Source organism: Pseudozyma hubeiensis, assembly GCF_000403515.1.
Source record: "Pseudozyma hubeiensis SY62 DNA, scaffold: PHS56, whole genome shotgun sequence".
NCBI lineage: Eukaryota > Fungi > Basidiomycota > Ustilaginomycetes > Ustilaginales > Ustilaginaceae > Pseudozyma > Pseudozyma hubeiensis.
In genome coordinates, this window is record NW_012133838.1 from 1 (window position 1) to 21,441 (window position 21,441).

At 55.5% G+C, this 21,441-nt stretch overlaps 7 protein-coding genes across 7 annotated transcripts; 4 read left to right on the plus strand and 3 right to left on the minus strand.

The window, feature by feature from the left end:
• Positions 1-769: 769 nt before the first annotated feature.
• On the plus strand, positions 770-5,238 carry PHSY_005852 (hypothetical protein; the record flags this gene model as incomplete). The annotated part of the gene is made up of 3 exons (XM_012336457.1): positions 770-828; positions 3,255-4,332; positions 5,020-5,238. The coding sequence occupies 3 exons, from the start codon at positions 770-772 to the stop codon at positions 5,236-5,238; spliced, it is 1,356 nt and encodes a 451-aa protein (XP_012191847.1).
• A 58-nt stretch (positions 5,239-5,296) lies between these two features.
• PHSY_005853 (alpha-aminoadipate reductase) lies at positions 5,297-6,562 on the minus strand (the record flags this gene model as incomplete). Its single annotated transcript, XM_012336458.1, has 2 exons — positions 5,297-5,465; positions 6,414-6,562. 2 exons carry the CDS (start codon positions 6,560-6,562, stop codon positions 5,297-5,299), a joined length of 318 nt encoding a protein of 105 aa, XP_012191848.1.
• Positions 6,563-6,668: 106 nt separating this feature from the next.
• PHSY_005854 (phospholipid-transporting ATPase 1) lies at positions 6,669-12,293 on the plus strand (the record flags this gene model as incomplete). Its single annotated transcript, XM_012336459.1, has 1 exon — positions 6,669-12,293. The coding sequence occupies one exon, from the start codon at positions 6,669-6,671 to the stop codon at positions 12,291-12,293; it is 5,625 nt and encodes a 1,874-aa protein (XP_012191849.1).
• A 451-nt stretch (positions 12,294-12,744) lies between these two features.
• PHSY_005855 (flavohemoprotein) lies at positions 12,745-14,029 on the plus strand (the record flags this gene model as incomplete). The annotated part of the gene is made up of 2 exons (XM_012336460.1): positions 12,745-12,878; positions 13,381-14,029. The coding sequence occupies 2 exons, from the start codon at positions 12,745-12,747 to the stop codon at positions 14,027-14,029; spliced, it is 783 nt and encodes a 260-aa protein (XP_012191850.1).
• A 49-nt stretch (positions 14,030-14,078) lies between these two features.
• Positions 14,079-14,639, minus strand: PHSY_005856 (hypothetical protein; the record flags this gene model as incomplete). Its single annotated transcript, XM_012336461.1, has 1 exon — positions 14,079-14,639. The coding sequence occupies one exon, from the start codon at positions 14,637-14,639 to the stop codon at positions 14,079-14,081; it is 561 nt and encodes a 186-aa protein (XP_012191851.1).
• Positions 14,640-14,786: 147 nt separating this feature from the next.
• On the minus strand, positions 14,787-15,893 carry PHSY_005857 (hypothetical protein; the record flags this gene model as incomplete). Its single annotated transcript, XM_012336462.1, has 1 exon — positions 14,787-15,893. The coding sequence occupies one exon, from the start codon at positions 15,891-15,893 to the stop codon at positions 14,787-14,789; it is 1,107 nt and encodes a 368-aa protein (XP_012191852.1).
• Positions 15,894-17,611: 1,718 nt separating this feature from the next.
• PHSY_005858 (likely protein kinase) lies at positions 17,612-20,050 on the plus strand (the record flags this gene model as incomplete). The annotated part of the gene is made up of 1 exon (XM_012336463.1): positions 17,612-20,050. One exon carries the CDS (start codon positions 17,612-17,614, stop codon positions 20,048-20,050), a length of 2,439 nt encoding a protein of 812 aa, XP_012191853.1.
• Between the last annotated feature and the right edge of the window lie 1,391 nt (positions 20,051-21,441).

Sequence of the window (21,441 nt, forward strand, 5' to 3'; positions counted from 1 at the left end):
GGTGGGTGGGTGGGTGAGGGAAGTGTATTTGCAGCGAGCGGCGTGGGTCTCAGCGCGTGGGGACCTTTTTTCAGCGCCCCAAAGGGGCTCCAAAACGCAGGTATGACCGTAGACAAAGCGTGAGAAAGACTTCAAAGACCTGTAGAGGGCTTTGTCTGTGCTCATTCAGATTGCCGCGGGAAGGAACAGAGAGAGGATTTCATAAGAAGATCGAAAGCCCCGCTCAGACTTCTCCGGGCACTAGAGATAGTCTCATCGTAACTAACGTTTACACGGCGCCACGGTCAAGTCCGTGGGAGGACTCACGGCAGAAACAAATTTTCCCACAGCTTAAAGGAAACACTGCATAGACCTCCACGGGCGTGGGACGCTGCACGGAAAAGCTGCACTTTCATCAACTGTCTACGGAAGAAACATCGTTACAGTTCGCGAGGGAACGGTATCCTGTGATTATACTTAGGTATGAAGATATGTCTTGGGCGTGCTCTTCGTGCGCGGAGAGGGGTCAATATGCGACCTCCTCGAAGACTTGTGCCACGGGCGTAGACTGGCTGATCAGACATCTGACAGTTCGGAGCAATCTCGACTCTCAAGGCGGACAACAGAGTTCTCTGCCATTACCCACAAGGCAAGATACAACAAGAATTATCACGGACACAGAAAGACCCTTCTGGTCTGGACTTGAAGCCCAGATCGGCCTCCTTTCATGAACCAGCAGGATGAAACAATCAGAGCTCACGTGGTCCAGGAACGTGCGTTGGAGGCAAAGATGAACAGAGCGACAGCGGCGGAGATCGTCACGCGTCAGGTTTGGAAGTGGAAATCGAGGTAAGTTAGCCGTACTAGCTCGTGCGCTTTGCCAGAAGATGGACGTACGTGCACTACCAAGTACAGGGACTGAGGGGTTCAGGGAAACCAGAGACAGGAGAAGCGGAGTCACGGAAGCATGACCTTCGACTGCGATCAGTGTGGGCGACGCATGCCAAGATAGCAGCGAGAGATTTGCCCCGGCCACTTGTCAGCAGCCCCTCGAGCAAAGCCAAGCTAAGCTTCATCCTCGCTAGCGGGAACCAATGGACCGGGAACGGCTTCGTCGAAGATTTCGTAACCAGCACAGTTGGTCTTATCGAAAGAGCATGACTTGCGTCCTCTGTTTCAGCGGCACATAGTGATGTCAGTAAGCCTATTTGGACAGAACGCAGACCTCTTGTCTTGAATCTCATGAGAAGACAATGAGCTTACCCTATAACACAGCAGTGTAGAGGGGCGCCTGCCATAGCGGCGCCGAATGCTGCAGCAGAGAGAGAAAAGAGAATGGTGAAGAGCTTCATGTTTGTGGGAAAGGCTTGTATGAACGTTGCTTGGTTGTGAGAGTGTGAAAGATGGAAGCTTGAGGTTGAGGTCGAGAGGTGAGAGCGCCTATTTAAGCTTGTTGGGGTCCCAAGCTTGCTACTGATCGCTCCTGTCCAGGAGGTGTCTAGCTCTCCGATAGAAGCAGCCATGAATAGCCGGGAGTGTTAGTCAGTCAGAGATGCCGAGTGTGGGCTAGATTTGAAGGTGGTTAGAAAGCATTCGTAGCAACATCGTGGGAGTCAGTAGCTTGGATCAGTCAGATCTGAGAATTTCTTCACATCAACGCTGGCTACCGTGTTGGGGCCTTCATCGTTCGGCAATCGGCTTGACAATGCTGCAACCTCCCGGGCTCACGCATTGTCTTGCTTCTCAATCTTTTCCCATCTCACTGGTCGCGCGAGGCGATACTATACCATACATGCTGCGCCTCACACGTTATTACCGATAACAAAGCTCATCCGCAATGAGGTGCGGCCTTATCGCGTAAAAACACGTTGCACATCACATCGCCACCCGTGCAAGGCAACATCAATCGCCGGATAAGTGAGAGACTATCTCGATATTGCCTGACCAGAAGTGCGAACACACACTACAGGAGATTGGTCAACCGGGTTCAAAAGGGCATCGGCAACCGACCCGCACAAGATCGCTATGTTGATGTTGCTTAGCTTCAGTTGCCCGGCGTAGAATCCTCGGACAGGTCGCCGTGAATTTGAGGATCGTAAAGTACAGAGCCAAAGTAGCAAGAGCCAGTGTACTTTTCGACGCAGTAACCCAGTCGACTAGTCGCACAGAATACATCAGATGTCAGGATTAAGATGCTTGACACATGCTAGAATGGTCTCAATAAGCGGACGTACCGTGAATAGTAGTGATAGATGCAGCACATTTGCGTCCTGGCGTTGCAAGATTCGCAGATGGCCAAGGCAGTGAAAGCCACAAGGACGATCGTGGCAATCAGGATGGCGATCTTCATGTTTAGAGACCTGCCTGGAACAAGTAGCTTTTCGCCAGTCAAGAGGAGCTTTGGACAAGAGAAGGCACGATATCATCCAGGTTGAGCGCTTATATCTTCGGGCCAGCAAGACATTCGATTCTCGCGAAGAGGTCGTCGCAACAAGCCTATTCAGAGTGTCAGTCGGACGCCTTGGTGAGAAGGGCTCTGTGCTGCTACCGATATCGAGGAGACACACTGAGCTTGTTGGGCGAAGCACGAACACACTAATGAGAGGATAGGGGACCGAGATTCGAGGCGGACCAATCGAGCCACACCCACAGACAATTGACTGCGTGGGTACTGCCTTATCAGAATCAACTGTTCATCATCAGACGTCTTCGCCTGATGGTAGCTTGATGAACTGTTCTTTCTCCCTTTCTCACGCTGCCATGAGTCGAGTTCTATTACCTCGCCGGTCTTGAATTGTGGGGTGGCAGGGAGGCCCTGTTCATGTCAATTTTCTGCTCGAAGCTCCAAAGCTTCCTACATATGGAGAGGCTGAGTCTGTGATAGCGAAAATCGCCCCACTTTCGCTCACAGCCCTGTCGATGTGAGTCGTCACTCGTGAGCAGGTGACCAACCGGCCCGCTTTTGCCGCTACCTCAGAAAAGCGCAGATGTCCGGAGGGAAAGGAGAAAAGTGAAGATAAGTAAATCAATTATTATATATTATAATTCAACCAACGGTCAAAGGTCGCGGCTGAGAGCGGGCTCCTTTTTCAGAGGCGTGAAAGCTTTCTTTGCATTCGGCTCGCTTGACAGGTTACCGCCGATCGTTGGTCGGTGCGGGGTAATCAATAATGCTGAGAAGTGTGTGATATGAGCTCTTATCACCAGAACCACCATCAACATCTAGCAGCATCGATCAGCAGCTTGATCGCTTTTGCCGTCATGTCGAGCTCGAGGTCTTCAACATCGTCGGTGGTGGCACCCGTCAAAGATGACCTCAACAGGGCCATGAACCATCGAGTCAAACCTAATTCCTTCACGATCGATCGGATCGTCAACAGCCTCTTTCGGCCGCTCTTTCACTCCAAGGCGCTCTCGACGATCGCAACCATCCTGTCACTAGTCAAGATTGTTGGTGGCACGACTAACCTGCAATTTCTTCGCGACAGGCAAGATTTGAGCCGTCGCGAGAAAGTCTCGTCGCTTGCGGCTGACTTTCGCGCCGGATGGAGCAATGGAGCAAACCGACTGGCGAAATGGTATCTGCTGATCCGCTTGTTCAAGATCATCAATGCGATCGGAAATCGTCTGATCATCGACCGACAGCCTCGACGTCCGATCCGATGGAGCGAGCACGTGGTCGTCATCACGGGCGGTGCCAGAGGTATCTGCGGCCACGTTTGCAAGCTTCTTCGTCAAAAAGGGGCCAAGGTTGTGGTGCTCGACTTGCCGGAGAAGTCGGAACACGGACTGGAGACTCTGTACGTTCAGGCGGACGTGACGGACATCAAATCGCTTCTCAACGCCAAGAAGCAGGTGGAGGAAAAGCTCGGCTACTGCACCATGCTGCTGCTTGGCGCCGGTATCGCTCGACACTCACTGCTCCTCGACACCGAAGAGCAATTCCCCTACGAACTTGCAAAGCAGGTCTCCGATGTCAACTACCACGGCGTCATGGCAACGCTCAAAGCGTTTGGCGAGCACATGCTGCCCGACGGCGGCGTCAAAGATCGACCCTTCAAGCAGGCCAAAAACGGTTGGGGTGGACACATTCTCATCATCGGCTCAGGTGCTGCGTACATCGAGCTCCCCGCCAATGCCGCATACAACGCATCGAAAGCAGCAACGGTCTCGCTGCATTCTTCGCTGTCGTCGGAGCTCCACACGTATCACAAGGTGGACAACGTTCGAGCTTCGATCATCTGTCCTCTGAAGATCGAATCCAAGATGACCGAGGGTAGGATGCTGGACACGCACGACCAATTTGCTCTACCGACGCTGACGATTCCGGAAGCTGCGGAGAAGATCGTCGAGGTGCTGGAGGGCGATAAGAGCAGGATCGTATACATTCCGAGGGCGATGTACGTGATGAGCTACAACAAGATGCTGCCGGCGTGGGTGTTGAGGGCATTGCACATTGGATTGGGTGCTACGGATACGTTCTTGACGTATGCGAGGGAGAACCGTAGTGCAGAGAACAACATCCATCAGAAGTAACTGTGTTGGGTGGAAGTCAGCTCGCCCAAGCAATGCAGTAGGCTCGAAGATTGAGCCCAACATACAGCATCTTACCCTGTATCGAGCGAAGGGACAATGACGGCTGCCGGTCTTGGAAGCCGATACCTCAGACCTGATCGTCGACAAGAGATCCGCGGATGCCCATCTGAAGAGGCTCATGAGTTCGCCAGAGGCGCAATCTGTGACATGATCGCCATGTTGAGGCCAGAATGAATCCGATCTACATGGCTGCAGCGTCGGAAGCAATGCGGGGTAGCGGCCTATTGTCCCGAACCCGCCGAGCACTTGTTCGCGAAACGGACAGGAGTTGAGAGCATGTTCTTTTTCGATTCAGGGGTTTTGAGTAGAATCAGGTGGTGCTTGGCACCGCTCCATCCTTCCCAAAAAAGACAATACTCTGTCCAGGCTGTCAAGGAACAAAGACTTTTGTTAGGATCTTCTTCTGTCGTCGACTGCGTGAACGTGTCTGCAGGTCTGCGATAGGTCCGAGCTCTGTTTGTGAGAGTGTGGCAGCGGCAGTCATATCGGCCCGTGCAGCCGGAAAAGCGCGTGCCTTTGCGAGAATTCCATGCTCGGCGTGCCAAGAACTGTGCTTCAGGGGAGATCTACATCGTAGTCGCGAACCGACCGAAGCCCCTGATGCACCACAGACACATCAACCGCATTGATACAGTAATGAAGCCATCTTACAGTACAAGATGAGCTACAATCCTTTGTGCGACAGACACTCGTTGCCATCCCAAGCATAGGACCAGTTGAGTTACTCCACGGACGAATCAAAGTCTGACAATCCAATTGATAGCCGGCAGCGGTTTATCGGATCTGCAGCGACCACATGCTGTGCAGCGAGCGCACTTTGCTGTGCTGTCGCCTTTCCGGTGTGGCGCGTCTCTCCTAAGCTTTGTCCCAAAACGCGAAACGAGTCGTGTCTGGCAGCGGCACAAGAGCAGAGGGAAACACGGGTACGTGTTGGACCCTTCTAGGTAAGACATACACCTTGGTTTTCTTTTTGTTCCTCGCCAGCACATCGCCCCTGACTGGCCTTCTTTTTGGGTCGAAAAGCATCTCGCTTAGATCGAGGTACTGACTCAAAAACCTTGTTTTCGGCCTTACTCCTGACCATGGCTTTGTTGCTTGAATGGTCTCGTCGCTGCGAAGACTGTTCTGTCACACCGTCCCGAACGGCATTGCCGGGTGGTCTGAAGCCTGGTGAAGATCGGTTCGTGACAAGCAGCTACAGTAGTTTGCAGTGGTACCGACCTCACACTCTGTTGTCGCGAGCCGGAGTTACTGTCTTCTCTCTGATTACCTTAAATAGAATTCTTATAATTTCATCGAGACTTTCCGAGGCCGTGCAGACGGAAGTCGTTGGCCGGCAGCCTTGTACTTTCTTTCTTCGGACCTGCCGAGTCTCGATGTGGTTGGGCGTTGACATGATGGGTCAAATTGTGGAAGACGACAGAGCACTGTCGCTCGAGTGCGAGGGAGCACGCTAGAACTGTGCATGGCATCATTGCGTGTAAAGCGCCCACTCTTCGGGATGGCCGAAGTTGAGCTTGACGGCACGAATCGGCCACAGAGCAGGTAGGCAGGCAAGAGACAAGCCAAGAGGACCCTTTTCCCGCCCTCGGTGCAGTGCATTCAATTTGTGCACCTTCACTCGACCCACTCAATCACTGCCCTGTTCATACAGCCCTGTAACTTGACCGGCGTCACTCCCATCAACCGTCCGCCACCACCTCCACTGCACTGTCTCTCTCCTCCTCTCCGTCCATCGCTGCAGCTTTTCCATCTTCGCCTTTACCTCTCGCGTCAACCTAACCATACCACCATATCTGCTTGTGCTCGTCAGGCCTAGGCACACTCTCGAACCTTACGTGTCGTCGCTCTCCGACCAAAGCCGATACCCTCGCACACGGCTGGCTCCGTCTGCGTCTGCGCACACCGAGACCTGACTGTCATACACGCACCTTGCATTGTCTTTGCATCTGTCAATTCTGCCATCCACCTCTGCGGACCACGTCATCCTGTATGCTTTCCTGAATTTGCTGCTTCAACAGCATCGCTGCGCGACGGTTCGATTCGATTCGACGACAGGCTTCCAGGTCGGACGCTTGTCTTCGCCCTGAATCATGGCGTTCGGTCAATCTTCACAATACCAGGGCCAGCCTGGCCTTGGTCACACGGGTCACCACTATGATCCCAATCATAGGCAGCCATATCAGTCTGGCCCCTCGGATCAATCCTATCTCACCGATCCTACGCATCCGGACTACGACCCTATGGTAGACCCCAACCTCCAACTGAAGACTGTCAGAACGGCTGCCGCCTCTATCGCCGAATCACACCGCTCAGAACAACGCAGAGACGAGCGCAGAAAGGCAAAGCGCGCCAACAGTCTCTCACACAAGCTCTTCCGCGGCAGGACTTTGCGCAAGCAGCAGCAAAAGGGCTCTACACTCGCCCAACTCGTCTCCGAAGAGGCCAAGAAACGTCGATCCGATGCTCCTTCCGGCTATCAGTACGACTCGGACGCTGCGTTCGCCTCTGCCCAGCAAGGCAAGGTGCCGGAACTAGCCACCATCGATGACGAGGTCCATGAAAACGAGCAAATCCACGATGCAGCACAGTCGTCGTCTCAACCCGCTGGTCCCACCATGCGCAAGATCAAGCCCAAAAAGCGAAGAAATGTCTACGTCAATCTACCGCCGCCGCTCTCCGAACTGCGGCACAATGGCGAGCCCGCCGTCGTCTATCCACGGAACAAGGTCCGCACCTCCAAGTACACTCCCATCACCTTCCTTCCTCGTTTCCTTTTCGAGCAATTCCGTCGAGTTGCCAACATCTACTTCCTAGGTCTCGTCATCCTACAAGTGTTCCCCACTTTTGGTGCTACGATCCCTCAGATCGCCATGCTGCCACTCGTTTCCATTCTCACCATCACCGCTATCAAGGATTCAATAGAGGACCACCGCAGACACGTCATCGACAACGAAGTCAACAACTCGGCCGTCACCCGTCTTGGCAGCTGGCGGAACCTCAACCAGGCCAAGGACCAACGCTCGTGGTATCAGAAGCTCTTCGGTCTTGCCGGAAGAGGCGGAAGCAAGGTCTCCAAGGGCGTCCGCAAGCTGCGAGAGAAGGAGGACGCCATCGGTATGCGCCAAGTCGGTGGCAGTTCACGCAGTCCCACCGGTGGCACCCCCAAATTCGCAGGCGACCAAGAATTTGGCGGCCGTCCCGATGCTCGCAGTCTCCGCAGCGACAGTGTGGTCAGCTCGCATGCGCTTGGCACCATCATGAGCGAAAGCGAGCGCGAAAATGGCAGCTTCTACGGCGCCAGCTACAACCATTCAAGCGCGGCGCTTAACCGCGACGCAAACGCCAGCAGTCTCTCGGTCCTGCAACCGCTCCATCCCAATGATCAGCAGCAGCGAGGAGGCCTCAGTGCCACTACCGTACAGACGCAAAGCAGCAGCGTAGAAGGCGTCGTCGACTACCGCCGAAACACACCCGGAACTGCAAGGTGGGAACGCACGCTGTGGAAGAAGCTGGAAGTGGGCGACATTGTCATGTTGCGCGAGGACGAGCAGGTTCCGGCCGATATTGTGGTGCTCAACACGTCCGATCCGGACGGCAACGCGTACGTTGAGACCAAGAACCTGGACGGCGAAACCAACCTCAAGGTGCGCAAGTCGCTCAAGGCCACCATGGGCATCCAGTCCGAAGAAGACGCCGAACATGCCCGCTTCGTCATAGACAGCGAACCGCCGCACGCCAACCTGTATAGCTACAACGGTCTGCTCAAGTATACCGTCAGCGAGCCCAGCAAAGAAGGCGATTTCGCCGATGCGCTCGAAAACTTGCCCCAGGACAGCAGCGCTTACGCAGCCGCAGAAGCTCGCTCACGCCGCGTCGAGCCAATCACCATCAACGAGCTCTTGCTTAGAGGCTGTGCCGTACGCAACACTGAATGGATCATCGGTGTCGTGGTCTTTACCGGTGAAGACACCAAGATCATGCTCAACTCGGGCGAGACTCCCTCAAAGCGCTCCAAGATCGAGAAAGAGACCAATTTCAACGTCATTGTCAACTTTCTTCTCCTCATGGTCCTTTGCACAATCTGCGCCCTGATCGGCGGATTCCGTCTCTCCAATACCAACACTAGTCGAGCTTACTACGAGGTCGGCGCAGAGCTCAGCACGAGCAACGTCGTCAATGCGCTCGTCATCTTTGGCTCCTGCCTGGTCGTCTTCCAGAACATCGTGCCCATCTCGCTCTACATCTCGATCGAGATTGTCAAAACCATTCAGGCCTTCTTCATCTACCAGGACATCGAGATGTATTATGCACCGCTCGACTATCCGTGTATGCCCAAAACGTGGAACATCTCCGATGACCTTGGCCAGATCGAGTATATCTTCTCTGACAAGACGGGTACGCTCACGCAAAACGTCATGGAGTTTAAAAAGTGTTCCATCGACGGTGTAGCCTATGGCGAAGGAGTAACTGAGGCCATGATCGGCGCCATGAAGCGCGAGGGCAAGGACACCTCGGGCTTTAGCGCAGAGAAGCAAGAGATCGAGCTGTCCGAATCCAAGAGGCGTATGGTCGACATCATGAACCGCGCCTTCAAAAATAGATATCTGCGGCCCGACAAGATGACGCTCATCTCTCCGCTCATGGCCGAGACGCTGGCTGCCGCTCCCTCGGATTCGCAGCGCAAGAACATCATCACCTTTTTCCGTGCGCTTGCTCTCTGCCACACTGCGCTCGCCGACCGACCGGACGGCAACGATCCCTACACCGTCGAATACAAAGCCGAATCGCCGGACGAAGCGGCCCTTGTCGCAGCGGCCCGCGACGCCGGTGCCGTTTTCATCGCCAAGAACAACAACACGGTCGATATCGAGGTGTTGGGTCAGCCGGAGCGCTACACGCCGCTCAAGGTGCTTGAATTCAACAGCACCCGAAAGCGCATGTCGGTCATCGTACGTGAAGCCGACGGACGCATCTTGATGATCACCAAGGGTGCCGACTCCGTTATTTACCAGCGTCTGCGTGCTGATCATCCTGAAGAGCTCAAGCAAGCCACCCATCGAGATTTGGAGGCGTTTGCCAACGCGGGTCTGCGTACGCTCTGCATCGCCTATCGCTACCTGGACGAGGCAGAGTACATCGAATGGGCGCGCATCCGCGACGAGGCCAGTGCCAGTCTCACCGACCGTGACGACGCCATCGATGAGGCGAACGAGAAGATCGAAGTCGATCTCGCCCTGCTAGGCGCCACCGCTCTCGAAGACAAGCTGCAGGAGGGTGTTCCCGAAGCCATCGAGACGCTGCACCGAGCTGGCATCAAGCTGTGGATCTTGACGGGAGACAAGCTGCAAACCGCCATCGAGATCGGGTTCAGTTGCAACCTGCTGACAACAGACATGGAGATCATGATTATTTCGGCGGATCACGAGACAGGCACCCGGGCCCAGCTCGAGGCTGCGTGCAACAAGATCGCTGCAGCCGGCAGACCCGTCGTAGTCGAGCAGCCGCCAGCCCGCAAAGGCGGTAAGGTGCGCAAGAACCGACTCACCGTCGCGCGAAACGAGCAGGCTCCCAAGGATGGCTTCGCCGTCGTCATCGATGGCGAGACGCTTCGTTATGCGCTCGATTCGAACTTGCGACCGCTGTTTCTGGCTCTGACAACGCAGTGCGAGGCTGTCGTCTGCTGCCGTGTCTCGCCGGCGCAGAAGGCGCTCACGGTCAAGCTGGTCAAGGACGGCAAGGACGCCATGACGCTTGCCATCGGAGATGGCGCCAATGACGTCGCCATGATCCAAGAGGCGCACTGTGGTGTCGGCATCGCCGGTCTCGAGGGCGCACAAGCATCGATGAGCGCCGACTACGCCATTGGTCAATTCCGCTTCCTCACTCGCTTGCTGCTCGTTCACGGTCAATTGTGCTACCACCGTATCTCGGATCTGCACAAGGTCTTCTTCTACAAGAACATCATCTGGACTTCGATTCTGTTCTTCTACCAGATCCACTCGGACTTTACGGGCTCGTATATCTTCGACTACACCTACATTTTGCTGTACAACCTCGTGTTCAGCTCGCTCTGCGTCATTGTCATTGGCGCGCTCGATCAGGTGGTCAACATTAAGGCTCTGCTGGCGTTCCCGCAGACGTACAAGCGAGGTATTGAGGGCGCCGAGTACACCAAGTTCCTCTTCTACATGAGCATGGTCGACGCTGCGTTCCAAGGTGCGGTCTGCTACTTTATCCCGTGGTGGTTCTTCACCTATGGACCCATGATCGGTCACAGTGGTCAAGAGATGAGCAGTCTCAACATGTTCGGCACAACCATCGCTGCTGGTGCCGTGACGACGGCCAACCTGTACGCCGGCATCATCGCCAAGCACTGGACCGGTGTGTTTTGGGCCGTCGAGATTATTTCGCTGCTGAGCGTTTACGCGTGGACGATGTTGTACTCGGCCTTCCCCGTGTTCAGCTTCCAAGATGTCGGCTTTTGGCTCGTCCAGACGGTCAACTTTTGGGTGATCGTCGTGCTGATCACGGTTGTCTCGCTGGTGCCACGATTCTTTGCCCGCGCCTGGCGATCGTCGTTCCATCCTAACGAGCACGACATCTTGCGCGAAGCCTGGACGCACGGTGACCTGAAGGACCAGCTGGGCATTGCACATCAGAACAAGAAGAAGGCACGACGTGCTGCTGCCGCTGCTGCGGCGAAGCACGGCTTCCACTACGATGGCGCTCACGCGGACGTCGACGACTCGTTTACGAAGAGCATGGATCGAGATGTGGAAGGTCAGACTGGCCATTTGTTCGTCGAGGCTAAGAGGTCGATGGATCGACAGCGTCATCAGCAGCGCTTCAACCTTTCGGCGGTAGGCGAGGAAGATGACAGATCCGACACCTCGGCTGACCCGCTCCATGCGGGCGAGTACGAGGATCAGTACGCTCGTCGCAATGTTGGTGGTTACGGTCAGAGCTTGCAGACGCGGACGCCTCAGCTGCAGCCTCCGTCGGCCTTCAGTCCTGCTGGTAGCTACAATCGCAACAATGGTGCTGTCTCGGGCTTGTCGTTCTACGATCCGGATTCGCTTCCGATGAGCGGTGACGCGGCGAGTCCTCAAGCTTTTGATGGCTACGACCCTGAAAAGACGCCTCGACCTGATCTGCCTACGATCCAGGTGCGCAATGCGTCCAGGCTAGGGCAGAACAATGGCTCCGGACTCGGAAGTCAGCACCCGATGCTGACGAAGCAGCCTTCGAAGGACAGCTTCACGAGGGCGTTTGACGATGAATTCGGAGTCGAATACGATCACGGCGTCAACCCGTACCCTGCTGCGGCGGGATCGAGGTCCGTGTCGAACTCGAGCTACGGTTCGGGTGTCACGCAAACCGGTGCACGAACCTACCCGGCATCGGCAACCGGTGGATCGCCGGATCGATCGAGGTCGAATCCTACTACACCTACCAAGTCGGCGATTGCCAGGTATCACGACCGGTTCACGCCACCAGCGGCTTCGGCGTCGCACTACGATTCGTCGGCGATGGCGTTATCCGCATCCCAGCAGAGTTTGACGGTAGGATCGCCAGCAGGACGTGGTCGAGGAGCGGCAGGTGGTGGGCATTCTCACGAGCTTTCGGGCGCCTCTGGGGTGTCGTGGCATACGGCGGAGGGGTCACATCAGGCGCACGAGCGGGCTGCTTCGGATGCCAAGTTCATGGCGTTCTAGGGCCAGGTGAGGTCAATGGTTATTGTGATTCTTGTATGGACTTTTTGTCTCTCTTTTCTTAGCTGTGATTTTGAAAGATGAGATGTTTCAATTGGTTGCCGATATGTGTCTGCGTGTGGTTTGAGTTGGGACGAAGGGGAGTGGCGAGCGGTACGGGGTGAAGAGGCATGGGTAGGTGGGGGGTTCAAAGTAAAACACGGGGGGGATGATGGTTGCGTGCGAAGCTGGGGAGGGTGATGTTTGCTGTTGATGTGAGAGAGATTCTGTGTCGTCATGTGTAGGAGAAACTTTAGATGGAGGGAGGGAGAATGGCGGTGAAGCTTTGTTCCTTGGGTTTACCTTGCTGGATGGGAGTCGATGAAGGATGAGACAGCGTTGCATACGAAGAACTGCTTCGTAAGTCGACCAAACTTGCAATGTTCTCATTTACGGCAGGATTGATTCGACTACGATGTATGTATTCGACGACCGAATGCACGAACGAGCAGTGTTCAGCTCTCAACGTTCCACCCACACTTTGATGTTGATACGATCAGACTTTGCACAGTGTCAAAAGGATGTCCCAGCACAAAGTAAGGTTCCGAGGTGAGACCGAACGTCAGGCGAACCCCAGAATCCAACAAAGACTCCGGCGTTTGTGCGGCGACTCAGAGACTCGAATTTGACACTGCAGATGACGGACATGACCGGTGATGAAAGAAATGATGTGGGTGGCGTAAGCTGGTGCTTGTGTTCGTGGGAGAGAGATGGTCTTTGATTGCCGTTGACAGGGGTGGAATGAAGTATGCCTTTTTATGGTTGGCCAAGACGAACGAGCTTCGAGAGTTGGGACGGCAGTCAGCCGACCTTCAGAGGTTGGTGCCTGCATGAGAGGCGGTCGGATAGCGTGGTGTGCACTTGAGCAACGGTGTTGCGGGCGGTGGAGGAAGTATATATAGAAGGAAGAAGCGGTGCTCGAGGGAGGAAGCCGTGTCCTCGAATCGCAGTACCAAGTCGATATGTTGGTCGTACTTCGCGATCCATTCGCGGCTCAAACGATGCTCTTCCATCTCCTGCTACTGTTTTGCACCTTGACGGGCGTCTTTAGCGCACCCTCTCCGCCCCTTCGATTACGCCCAGCGCCACCGCCGCTCTACCGCACCTTCCCCCCGACCCGAGTCTTCACCTCTCCCACCTCTCCCCAAACCGATTACGAATCCATCTACCGCTCCTTCCTCTCCCCCCTCAACCTCTACCATCCCAACCCCACCCACTATGCCACCGTCACCTCACCGCGCGGTCACGATCGCCTCTCCCCCCCCAGTACCCTCCTCTACCTCCGCAAACTCTCCAACGATCCGTCCTACATCTCGCCGCGCGCCGGCGAACCGCTCACCCCCATCATCTCGCGAATGCACCTGCTCACCTCCTCCCTGCACCCTACCACTGCTGCCGAACAAAGATCGTTCTTAGCCTTGTTCGAAGATGTTTCGAGACAAGCGCGGTTCGAAGTGCAGAATGCACTGCATCCCGAAAACGTTTCTGCACAACACAAGGCTGCCGTGGAGATGTTGAGGGCTAGGTATGGGCAGATGATAGGGCTGCTCAAGAGCGAGAGTAACGTGGACAAGTTGACCGGCTTGTTGGATGCGGACGAGGTGGCGAGGTTTTTGGAGGTGCACGAGTTGCTGGTTGCAGAAGAAAACTTGTTGGAGATGGTGGGGAAGAGTTATGCCGGAGCGTTCCCACGACTTTGATTGCAGGAAGAGGTATATGTGCAGCAAGTATACTCGGCGTTGACGGTGTTCATGTTGTTTCCGGTACGCCCGCGGCTTCCGGCGGTGTAGCTTCGGAAGCATGCTGCTTCAACCAAGCCTCATCATCCCACACCGCCCTGCCTTTACTCGGCTCCTTGACCTTGCTCGCATCCGTCAGATTGACCTGTATCGTTCTACCCTGTATCGCGTTCAAGTTCATATTGTCTATCGCATCCAGCGCCTCATCAGGATGAGAGAATGTGATGAAACCGAATCCCTTGTTGCGGCGTCCGAGGGGAGTGGTGGTAGCAGGTACAGAGATGGAAATGATGTCGCCAAAGGGTGCAAAGTAGGTGGAGAGGGAGGATTCATCGAGCGAGGGCGGGATGTTGCCGACGTAAATCGTTGACGAGGACATGATTCGAGGAGGACGGAGTGGCGAGGAAGCGTGGAGGTGGATGCAGGAGGAGGAGAAAGTGTTGTTCTTCGCTGCACGGTGGTACATCCCTGGGCCGACTCCCGAAGCCATGAAAAGATTGACGGCGGAAAGAGTCGATAAATTGCGTTCCAAATTCAGGCACCAGAAATCGCTGAGCACACTCAGAAGCATGCTTTGCGCAGTCGCACAAAATCAATCTACTGTATGAGCCAAACACTCTCCAGAAATATCATAAAGAAGTGGTCTGATACAATTGCAATCCTCACCGTCCACCACGAAGAAAGGTCTGATCTAGCAGCATCGCTCCACCACATCTGCTCATCCCCACAATGCCATGTGCTTCCTGGCATTCTCGTTGTACCTTCCACCGGCCACCTTGAACTGCTTGACCTTGTCGTCGAGCTTCTTCTTGGTCTCCTGGCCCAAATCGATGTTGGCCGACTCCGCGTTCTCCTTTGCCCTGCTAGCCTTGCTAGTACCCGGAAGAGGCACCAGCACGTCGCTGCTTGCGATCAACCACGCCAGACCCAACTGAGTCGGTGTCACCTGTGGGTTGTGCTGCGCTGCGAGCGTCTTGAACTCGTTGGCCAACTCGAGGTTCTTTGCGAGGTTCTCGCTCTGAAGTCTATCCATGTGGCGGCGGATGTCGTTCTCCGGGAGATCGTCAAGGCTCTTGATTGTGCCGGTCAACATACCCTTGCCAGTCGGGCTGTAGGCTAGGATGGGGATTTTGGCGCTGGAGCAGTACTCGACGATGCCTTGGTTGAAGGCTTCCAGCTCCCAAGGACTGACCTCCAGCTCGACGAATGCAACCGGTGCGACGCTGGTAGCTTCCTTGATACTGTCCAGCCCAACTTCGGAGAGCGAGATGTGCTTGAACAGGCCTTTGCCCTTTTGCTGCTTTCCCTCTGCATCCGTGTATGTTTCACTTGAGAGCGAGAGCATGTTGTACATGATCTGCTTCATCGGTACTTTGGAATCTCTACGAGCCATCTCGTACACATCGATCTCCTTGCCACCGTGATCCGTACCTAGCTGTTCCCTGATCCCCCTCAGATCGGCTTCGAGCACCTCGACCGATGCATCCGGTTGCAGACCACCCATACCAATTTCGCGATACTTCTCGACGTTGCAGCCACCTTTGATCGAAAGCACGGTCTTGTCCTTGTACTCGGGATACGCCTCATAGAAGCGTCGGAGGAGTGCGAGGTTGGCATACGGGTCGGACTGAGGACCGTAGAAAGCGGAGCTGTTGAGCAGGTTGCTGCCGGAATCGACGGCGGCTTTGATGGTTTCGAAGGCTTGCTGATCGGGGGTACGCAACGAAGGGTCGCACCAGGTCATGCCCATGCAGCCAAAGGCGATGCGTCCGATGTTGATGTGGCTGGCACTGCCGCCGAGCGAGATGGTGGGGATGGGGGACATGTTGGTGTTGGGCTTGGATGTATGTTGGAGGGAGGTGTTTGTGGTATTTGGGAGACAGGTGTGAAGGTGGTGCAAGTTTTTATGGAAGTGGGTCCGTCCGGGAGGAGGGGGAGAGAGCAACGAGCCAACTGCGTCTTACTACTGCCTGTGCCACCGGCGAAGCTAAGCTTACTTCTTCATACAAATCCCGCGTGGTCGCTACGGCGACAACTCCAACTCCACGGACACGGCATCATCTTCACCCACCCCACGCTCCACCTTCAGCTTGGCCGCCGGCTGTCACGGCTAAAAGCAAGGGTGGAGGTGGAGGTTTAGAATAGAATGTTAAGCCGGTTCAGATCAAATTCTTCGTGTAATTGTTTTGGGCGGAAATGCACGTGATGGAGTGAGTTGAGCCAGCGTCGCGTCCAAAGTGCAGTTTGTGTGTGTTTGCTGTCACAAAACTCACAACTTGGCTTGTTTTGTGTTGATTTCACTCTCTGACAGCACAGTGTGACAGCTTGCTGTTGCACCATCGTTGCTTTACCTTGCACAAATCGCCGTTGAACCGAGTGAGCCTACCATCGTCCAGGACTGATGCAAGAACGATGAGATCTGACAGAGGCTGACCAGAATGGACGCTTCATAGCGTACAGAAGCGTAAGGTTCGAATCACTCGTGGAGTGGGCGGGGAGCGGGTGCATTTTCATGTTGTGTTGGAATCTACTTTGGCCAGCGGTCGTGAGTCAAGCCTACGCAGCTCGCTTCGTTACGCTCAGAGAAGTTTGCATGACCTTGAATCAGCTGTCACACAAGCAAGCATGCACCTCAAACAAGCCTGACGCACTCTCTTGACCCGAAGAAACCCCTTCTAAGTTACCCTTCTCTTTTACGACGCAAATCAAAGTCGGTATTTACTGTTTCCTGACTTGCTCGTCAAAGCACAGCAGCGCCGTTCACACACACAGCAATCTGCTTCCCACTTTCACTCTTGACCTCACCTCTCTCTACATCGTTCGTCGTTCACTGTCCTACACTCATCCTCCTCCGACCATCCTCCTCCTTTGCCTGCGCTGCATCACCTCAAGAGGCCAGCTAGCAACAGAGCGCAGCACCATCAAGGACTCCCCCAAGACTGACCGCTCATCATCCGAGCGATCATCATCGGCACTCGTCAACATTTCAATCACCAGCATCACGACAACAACAGCAGCAAACACCGCTCCTGACTTTCAACCAACGCCAAAGCATCCTCTCTTCACACGCCAAAACATTGCTATCCTCCCTTCTATCTCATATACTGCTCACTTTAGCTCTATACCTTTGCATACTTCATCCAAATCGTTTCGAACATCATGGCATCCACAATGGCCACAGGGCCTTCTTCGTTGGCTCATCAGCTTCCCGCTCATCCTGGCTATGCTCGCACATCTGCCGCTCCCGCCATCTCCACACTTCCATCACGGCCCAGACCAGCTTCCACCGTTGCATCCAGACAACCCACAGCAAGTGCAGCCCCAGCACCTGCAGCCGCGTCTTCCAAATCCTCGTCAAAGAAGCCCACCCTTCCGCCTCCTCCGAAAGTCATCATTGATTCGGAGGGACGTGCCTTTAAGCGGGGAGACCTGCTCGGTCAGGTAAGTTTAGCATCCACTCTTCCCTTCCTCAATCCACCGTCTCTGACACCCTCCACCTCCTCTTTCACTTGAACTTCATAGGGAGGATTCGCACGCGTCTATATGGCAGTCGACCCAGAGGGACGTCGCAAAGCCTTCAAAGTCATCGCCAAATCCGCCATCGCCAAGTCGCGCAAGAACCGTCAGAAGATCCTCGCCGAGATCATGATCCACAAATCCGTCGACCACATCCACGTCGTCAAGTTCGAAGACTGCTTCGAAGACGATTCCAACGTCTACTTCCGACTCGAGCTGTGCGCCAACGGATCGCTCAACGACATCGTCAAGAAGCGCGGTCCCTACACCGAGCCCGAAGCACGCTATCTCATGGTTCAGATCCTCGCTGGAACTCAAAACTTGCATTCCAACAGCATCATCCATCGCGATCTCAAGTTGGGCAACATCTTCTTGGACGAGAAGATGCACGTCAAGCTGGGAGACTTTGGTCTCGCTGCGCTACTCAAGCATCCAGAGGAAAGGAAGAAGACCGTCTGCGGTACTCCGAACTACATCGCACCCGAGATCCTCTACGATCAGGGTCAGGGACACAGCTTCGAGGTGGACATTTGGAGTGTCGGTGTCATCATGTACACGCTCTTGGTCGGAAAGCCTCCTTTCCAGACGCCCAAGGTGGATGAGATCTACGAGAGGATCAGACAGAACGCGTACGAGATCCCCGTCGGGGCAGGGTTGAGCGCCGAGGCGGTGGATCTGATCACCAGGATCCTGACGCACAACCCATCTCAGAGACCGACGTTGGTTCAGATCATGAACCACGCTTGGTTTCAGTGCGGTCCTGTGCCCTTGACGATACCCCCGACCAGCATGGAGGGTACACCTTTCCTGCCACCCCTTACTGCGAGGGAGAGCGCAAGGAATTTGGAACTGCTCAAGAGGCAAGCTGCGTGGAACGACCGCGCCGACGATCTGCTCGAAGACGTTCTTACCGCCGGAAACAATGCCGTCGGTTCGTCACCCGAGACTTATGCGGATGCGAACGATGAACCGGTCGAAGTCGTGGTCGACGCGAGGAGCGAGTTGGAGCAGGCGGAGCAAGCCGAGGAACGACGCGAAAAGATGGACCGCGAGTTCCACCACGCCATCCAACCCGAATCCCCCATCTCAGCGCTGCTCAAGGCAGGTCGTCAACCGCTCATCAAGGCACCAGCTCCGCCTCCGCAAAGCTTCGCCAGGTCGACTGCAAACAGCTTAGCGAAACAGCTGTCGAGCCTGACGCTCAACAGGTCAAGTGCATCGGGGGACAAGGAGAACGCCAATCCGATGGCGCCCCCTCCCGCTGCGGCTGGTGGTGCGGGTCGATCCGAGTTTGGCAGGACGTATTCGCGAAACACAAACGTCGCTCCAGCGCAAGATGAGAGGGCTTTGCAGCAGAAGACTCGTCTTGTAGCGACCACCACCCCCATCACCACCGCATCTACCGGATCTGGACTCACCCGTCCCCCATCCACCGCATCCTCGCTCAACGACGCGGCGCTCCCCACCTCGTCCTCGCGCACCACGCTCGCCTCCATCGGCTCCTCCACCGCCCTCGCTCCCGGCGCCAAGAAGACCAAGACCTCGATCGAAGTCATCATCTCCCACCTCGAATCTGCGCTCCTCTCGCTCGAATCCAACACCCCCTACATCGCCCCCGCCAGCTCCGCTGTCGAGTCGATCTCGTTCGTCTCGAAACCGTGCGAACTCAATGGCACGCGTTTGCACCCTGAATCACCCCGCACCTTCCTCATCTCGTGGCTGGACCATTCGGAACGCTATGGACTCGGATACGCCTTGTCGGACGGAACGGTCGGAGTGTACTTCCGGGATGCTACTTCGATGATCCTTTCGGCGGGGAAGAAGAGTGTCGACTACATTTCGACGGTTCGAGCATCGAAGACGACATCCGCGAAAACGGATCAATTGAAGCGGGAGAGCTTCTCGCTTCCGTCGGCGGTGGTGGAGGAGGGAAGTGTTCCACGGGAACTCCACTCGCGCGTCCGGGTGATGAAGTACTTTGAAAAGGAGATCATGGATCGTCTGTACGGCGCTGATTCACCGCTCACGTTTACGGATACCAAGTCTACGGGTATGACGTTCGTTCACAAGTGGTACAAGACCAAAGACGCCATCGTCTTCCGTCTCAGCAACGGCACTGTTCAGCTCAACTTCTACGACCATACCAAAGTTTTCCTCACGCACGGTGGTCAGGTGATCTCGGTGATCGAACCGCTGGATAAGACGGGTGGAGTGCCGAGGATGACCAGCTGGACACTGGAGGAGTTTGTGAGCATCGCGAGGGGAGATAGGAGTGCGAGGGAGGAGCAGGGGGTGGAAGAGGGGTGTGTCAGGACGAAACCGGTCGAGAGGAGGAGGGTGAGAGGGTTGGTAGGGAAGGTGAGGTATGCTGTGGAGGTGCTGTGCACGACGGTGCAGGGGGCGAAGAGAGCAGGGGGTGGGTTGGTGAGGAGCGAATCGGGGGCGACGGTGGCCACGGCCAACTAAACTCTGCGCAGCGTAGACGCTTCTCATCCCACACTCGACAGAATCCTTCCTGGCTACCGGTACATACATGATCTCTCTTTTTTTGCGCATCGTTTCACAACTTCGTTCTTCGCACACAAACACATTTCTAGCTTTCGTAACATTTTCTTATCTTATCATGTCTCTTATCATTTCATGCTCTCATGTCTCTGTTTCAATGCTTCCAGTTGTTTCGTCTTTGTCCGCATTCTCCGGAGTTTGTGCGTGTTGGAATGTGTCTTGGAATTCGTGTGGGAGAGGCGAGGTTGAGTGAGAGAGAGATGCACAGCAGTGATTCCTGATGCACAAACCGCTTTCGCTACTGTACGACCCAGATTACGGCTTCTGGTCGGACGAACAGCTGCACCGTCTCCTGCTGGCATTTCGGCTCTTCCCTCGTCATCGCGCCGGGGAAAGGGTTTTCCGGGTTCAGCGCTTGCCAGAGCTGTTTGCGTCTGACCAAGCGGTGTGGTGATTCCTCCTTGCGCGGAGCATCCCGAGGTGGGGAAAAGTAGCGGATTCCATCGAGAATCCCGTCTTGAGAACGGAGGAGTGAGGTAGACGTAGGGGGTGGGGTGGGGAGCGGGAGGGTGATCCCCACCCATATTCCGGGGTGGGTGTGGATGGGGCCTAGGTAGTGCACGTGTGCACGGTGTTTGCGGTTCGCTTGCGCTGATGGTCGTAGGGGTTTGGGAGATGGTTTGGCTGCAGCAGTGCGGGTGGTGCTGGTGGAAGGTTTGACTGTTGCACGCGTGGCGATAGATCGCTTCGGCTGCACCGGCGCCTTCCCGACGCCGCCTTCACCCGCAGTCGGAAGTGACACAATACACGCAATTCCAATTCTCAACCTTATCCCCCCACCCCACACCTCCCCCTCTTCTTTCAGCACAATCGTCCTTTCGCTCTCACTCCTCTCCACACCCGCCATCTTGGCACTCTCCACCCTCTCCACTGCATCCACCGGCATCCTCACCTCCTCACCTCTTCCTCCACCCCGACCCGTATTGGTCGGAGTGATCGATCTAGCACTACCCGGCTTACGACTTGAGCCGTTGCTGAGCGTACGAGCACGGAGGTCCGCTCCGGAGTCGGTGGAGGAGAGCGAGAACGTTCCGCCGGGTAAGGGGGTTGCGCGGAGGAAGGAGGATTTGTGCGAGAGAGCGGGGGTCTTAGTGGTGGGTTTGATGGAGGCGCTGTCGAGAGAGACCGCTGGTTTCGGTTCGGTGGTGGGGTGATGGGGGAGGCTGGTGGCGGAGCGGATGGGACGGATGGTTTTCGTGGGGGTTTTGTTAGGATCCGAAGGGATGGCGCGGGTCGGAATGGCTGATTTGCTGGAGGGGGTAGTGGCGGGCGGGGTGGGAGGAGCTGAAGCG